This window comes from Eleginops maclovinus, chromosome 10, assembly GCF_036324505.1.
Source record: "Eleginops maclovinus isolate JMC-PN-2008 ecotype Puerto Natales chromosome 10, JC_Emac_rtc_rv5, whole genome shotgun sequence".
Classification (NCBI taxonomy): domain Eukaryota; kingdom Metazoa; phylum Chordata; class Actinopteri; order Perciformes; family Eleginopidae; genus Eleginops; species Eleginops maclovinus.
In genome coordinates, this window is record NC_086358.1 from 1,605,217 (window position 1) to 1,611,067 (window position 5,851).

A 5,851-nucleotide genomic window follows, 5' to 3' on the forward strand; every position below is an offset into this window, starting at 1 on the left:
AGTGTGAGAAGTATCCAGCGTTACAAAGTCAACTTATTGACCGTCATGAGAGCTCACCAGGAACTCAGGGGTGGTGCATTTTGCCATATTTGCGTTGCACTTATGCACTCAAAACAGCAAACATGAATATGAAAGCACTTGTAGGATATTATGATACCACACAATTGCTTATGCTAATCAGGAGAAGCTTACAACACATGGAAATGTTGACACCTTTGAGCTAACAAAACAGTTGTTGGAACCGCTGATCTTCTGATTGGTGGACGAACACTCCCTGACCCACAGACACCTTGTATGTCTGTCGTTTGAGGAAATGTGGTTGTCATGCTGTTGCTTTTGTCAATATCAGTCAGAAAAACCTTCCCCTACCTTACAAACTGCTGTTGTGTGCTCGCAGGGAGGCAGTGTGTGTGAGCATGAAGCTCTCGGTGCACTGCTGGCTGCTGGACGACGGTGACCTGCGCGGCGAACGCTGGAAGCGACTCCTCCGGTTGAAGTAGCTGCCGGCCGACCAGGAGCGCTTGTGCTTCCTCAGGTACTCCTTGTAGTTCTTGGTGAGCAGCGTGTAGAGGAAGGGGTTGATGCAGCTGTTGGAGTACGTCAGACACGTGGTCAGGTAGTTGATGTTGCGCTTGGCTTTGGTGGACAGGGGCAGGGACGGGTGGAACTGACCCAGCAGCTGCCAGATCCAGAAGGGCAGGAAGCAAGCCCAGAAGAGGAGCACGATGGTGAAGATCAGGTACAGCACCTGCAGGGACACAAAGGGAACAACCTTTAATGAAAACCACTCAGGTAACAGAGAGAATTATTGCAGAGACATCAAGCTAAAGCTGCAAAGTAATCTGAAATTGCATCAACCACAAGTGCATTATTCAAACGCTGGCATGCACACTAATTATTAAAGGCTGAACACATGTTAAAACACCAAGTGAATGAAGAATTGTGGAGCTGCAGGAATATATCTGCATACTAGAGACTTAATAAATCCTATTCCTGTGGTACAGATCCTCTTAAAACATCACATAATGATCCTCTTAATATATCTGTCAATGATAATGAGGATAATGATGCAGAAATGGATCCATCCATCCTAATGCAGCAGCAACATCACTCTGAATAAATGCAATTTGTGTGTTTCTTCTCCAAATCGTGCAGCCTTACACCAACCTAAAAAGGTTTTGCCATCTCTATAGAGCTTTCCTGTTTTTGAAAATGCTGAATTCAAACGCATTAGACACATTCAGGCTCAAATATAGCATATATTGCTCCCTGCTATTATAGTAGTAACATATGGGCATCAGCACTATGAAAGCAAAGGATGGCTGATCTCAGCAGGAGATTTACAGCCTCACGGAGCCCCGGCAGGGACAGACTCTATTAATTATTCCTGTAGGAAGAAGCAGCACTTCTTTAAAGTTGGACAGTTTGCATTCTCCATTTGCTGTAAGGTACAAGTCCATCCCATAAACAGCCTTTAACACAACTGAATGGCAGCTTTTTGACACGTTTGTTAATCATGCTGATAAGACAAAATGGACCCGTCTTAAGCCCTGCTAGGGAGCAAATTGGAAATGGTTTTTGCCTCAGCGTGAGGGAGGGAGGAAGAGAGGAATGGAAAATAGGAAAACCAGCAGCAGCAGAGGGAGGAATAATAACAGGATGCTTTAAGTGGAGATGCTGCTGAAGTCATAAACTCTGAAATAACAATCATCTCTCATCATGACCGAGTGATTCAGAAGGTCATAGAAAAGAAACGCTGTGAGAAATAATGGCTCTCCAATACGACTTCATCTACGGCCATTGGGAGTGTGATTTCTTCCCGCCTTTGTCCAACTTCATGCCTATTCATCGGGCTCCAGCTGATCGATTGATTTATTGATGTATTTATGGAGGTAGAACACAAAAGCAGATAGACAATCACACACCAGATCCTGGAACATCCTGCAGAAGAAGCTGTGTGCATCCATCCACTGGGAAACACATGAGGGACTGGGAATAGGGGGATTCTGCACTTCCAAAAATAAATGGAAAACTAAGAGTTGATTGCATGAATGGTCCTCTTTCCACAAAGGAGGAGGTTTGAGTGGAAGATGTCCCTCTTTGTTTCCTTCCTCCTGCCCAAACTTTGGCTTTACTAGACTCTAATCAGTGGGTTTTAGCGTCAAAAACCCCCAAAATCTTAAATCAGAATCAGGTTTGAGGAAAAACATATTGACTTTGAGGAATTAGTGTTAATTTTGGAGTAGGGTTCTCTTATGCTACTGCCCAAACTTGAGCTTTTCCTCACTCTAATTCATTAGTTTAAGTGCTGAAAACCCACAAAATCGTATTGATTCGGAGGGATTACGGTTAGGGTTAGAGGCAGGGTACTCACAAGCAAGTACATTCATATATTCACCGCATCATCTTTGAATATGAGAAGCTCAGTCAATAAACACTCTAATAAAGCCAGATTTATGAAGTAGAACCATTGAAATACACCATCTCCTGACGCACTGACCTTTTGATTGGGCAGCTTCTTGGTTTGTTTGAACGTCTCCGTCTGGGAAACCCAATAGGTGCGTGCCAGCTGGATGTAGAGATAGCCAATGATCAGCCCGGGCGCCACGATGCTAGTGCAAAACAGGAAGGAGATGTAAACCTTGTAGGAGAGCGGAGACAACGTGGGCTGACACATCGCCTTGTTGCCCACCGTCATCATCTGGATGCTCACGATCATCGGCAGGGTCAGGATGAGAGACGCTAACCACACCAGCAAGGCGATGGCTTTCCGGTAACTCTTAGACCGCTTGACCGTGTCCAACGGCTTGAGAACGGCGAAGTAGCGCTCCGTGCTCATGATGGTGAGCGTGAAGATGCTAGCATGCATGGTCAGAAGTCCATGCTGATGAGAATCCGGCACCCGGCGTCCCCGAAGTACCAGCCTTTCAGGAAGTGCGTGCACACCACAAAGGGAATGGTAAGGAGGTACAGCAGGTCCGCCAGAGCCAGGTTGATGATGTAGATGTACATGGAGGCTGCAGTCCTCATGGAGTGGCACATGACCACCAGGGTGTAGATGTTCCCGGTCACTCCCATGAAGCACATGATGGAGAGGATGGTGCCGATGGTGAAGGTGGCGGCCGAGTCCTCATGCACGTTCAGGGGTGAGTCGGTGGCGTTGGTGCCCCTCTCCGAGAAGACTCCCACAGGCTCCATGGACACTGTGGTCATATCTGGACCAAAGGGATCAGAAGTATAAAGGGTGAGGGAGGTGACTTACAGAAATGTGGTTATCAACCATTGGGCGTAATGATAGACTTGCTGTCAGGGAAAGACCACATAAAATATATCTGTAAAAAGACAAAACAAAGAGGGTTTTTCTCCTACTTTTCTTCTACTGTTTTTTACATCTGGGATTGAGAGTGTCTGACGCTTTAAAGTCCAAACTGCTCCTCTAAAATCAGCTCAACGATTGCAGGTCAACCTTATCATACCAACATATTGACTTCCTCTCTGACCCCTTCTATATCTCGATCAATGAATATGATCTCATCTAATCTGAGATCCAGAGTCCCAGGATGATTTAAGACTGAAGCACTCCTTTGTGCACCAGTCAATCCCTAAATATAGAGCTGAATCCCAGACCTAATGAACGTTAGAGGGTCTTGAGCATGTTTCTCTTCAGTGATCGTGATGTTTTTGTCTATGTTCCCTTGTGTTTCGTTTAATTTGTCTTTGTTGAAGTTGCAAATGGAGCTGCTTCAGACCCGATAAAGCAGCATCGTATCGTTTCCCATTACTTCCAACTTTGACTGATGCTTGGACTTCTCGTTAAATTGGATTGGACTTACATAAACGAGGTCCATTACAGTTACAGAGAAGCTATACCGGCCTGCTTTATTCTCCATAATCTCCCTTTGTAACAGACAGAGACAATAGGGGCAGATTTAATGAGCTTGCTTCCAATGCAAAGCGTCTTTTCTGCACACTAGTTGTTGGCAGATCGGACTGCTTGCAGAGGTAGAGATGTGAGATGCACCATGACCGCCTCTCATTCAGAGGAAAACCAAATCCCTCATTTTACTCATGGCATAGAAAGCTGCTCCCAAAATAGCTCCAAGCGCATTCAATGAAATATTGATCTAGAGTTATATAAATATTTTGAATGTTCCTGAAAGGTTACACTGGTTTTTAGGCGCCGGCTGTCTGACGTAGTTGTGAACATGCGTGCCACGTTCAGAAATAGGTTTGGAAAAGGTTGCGTTTTGGTTGCTTGGTGGCGAAAGACTCTCTGAAGGATTAAAAGCTCTATTTATCTGTTGATGTTATACCTGCCACCACAGTCTCAGAGGTTTGAAGGCGAGAATATGCATGCAAAATGATGCACACTTGTAGGAATAACTCCCCCTGTGTGTATTGAAAAGAAAAAGCTAAATATATCAGACTTTATGCCACTCTTTAGGGGACACAGGGAACTTTTTATCAATCAGAGAAGTCTAGCTTTGTCCAGTTTCGTCCCGAGAAGAACAGAATTCATTTGGGACTTTTTCAGCCTGTTCTGTCCGGAGGGGGTCTCACTAATGGACCCAATTAGTGCATGCATGTTAATTCCTCGTAAAGGAAAATGACACGTGCGTATGGATTATGATCTCCAGAGTCTTACCTGGACGTCCTCCCGGGACAGAAGCGTTCAGCAGCTCTCGGTGGCTCGTCCATCGGCCATGCTTTGTCTTCTCACTCGGCTGCTCCAAACTTCGCACTTGCTGCAGAAATTTCACACTCCATAAAAGTCACCGACAGATTTTCTGCAGAGTATCTGAGAGGTGGCACACACAGGTGGAACGGGGGGGGAAAAATAGAAATCTATATCCAGCAATCTCCAGGGTGGTGGTAGTGGGGGGGAGAACCTTAATGAGTCATCCAACTACAAGAAGAATCCCTCCATTGTTGCACAAAAACAATCCAGAGTGTTTAGATTCAAAGTAAAGGTGCAGGGTGAAAGTTGTTTTCCATTTCTCCTCACCATGAGGCGTCCAAGCTGTGACACCGGCAGCCGAGAAATCAAATAAAAAAGACCCAAAGATAAACAGGAGAACATGAAGGATGTGATGAGCAGTGAGGATCACATTTAGCTACAGCTGGTTACGGAGAATCCCCCCTTTGACTGAGAGAAAGGGAGGGAGAGTGCCAGAGGTAGAGAGCGAGGGAGAGAGAGAGGGAGAGAGAGAGAGAGAGGAGTGTGCAGATAGTGAGGCAAAAGCTCAAAGTGGGAGGTATAGACGAGAGGGAACGTGCAGCAGAGAGGTATGCAGGATATGTATTCTGCTTTCTCTCTGTGAAATTACCAAGCTTTATTAGCACTTTCATTAATAACACGTGATGTTTATAGAGCGCTTTCACGCTACTCAAAGACACCTTACATGTTCAAATGTATAAAAACAACATGAAAAGGTGAGTTTTGTTTGGAGATTTGAATGAAGACACATCCACACATACAGTCAACTAAACCATGTATCTATTCATACGTAATATCAGCAGGAGAGGACTCTTTAAAGTAGAGACACTACACACTGATATACACCTGAACATCAGCAGGAGAGGACTCTTTAAAGTAGAGACACTACATACTGATATACACCTGAACATCAGCAGGAGAGGACTCTTTAAAGTACAGACACTACATACTGATATACACCTGAACATCAGCAGGAGAGGACTCTTTAAAGTAGAGACGCTACATACTGATATACACCTGAACATCAGCAGGAGAGGACTCTTTAAAGTAGAGACGCTACATACTGATATACACCTGAACATCAGCAGGAGAGGACTCTTTAAAGTAGAGACGCTACATACTGATATACACCTG

General features: G+C 44.9%; 1 protein-coding gene across 1 annotated transcript; it reads right to left on the reverse strand.

Moving 5' to 3' along the window:
• Positions 1-295: 295 nt before the first annotated feature.
• On the reverse strand, positions 296-5,126 carry LOC134870442 (urotensin-2 receptor). The gene is given in 4 exon segments (XM_063892606.1): positions 296-748; positions 2,501-2,874; positions 2,877-3,215; positions 4,646-5,126. Coding segments are annotated over 3 exon segments (1,089 nt in total). The 5' UTR covers positions 3,214-3,215; positions 4,646-5,126; the 3' UTR covers positions 296-370.
• Positions 5,127-5,851: the final 725 nt, after the last annotated feature.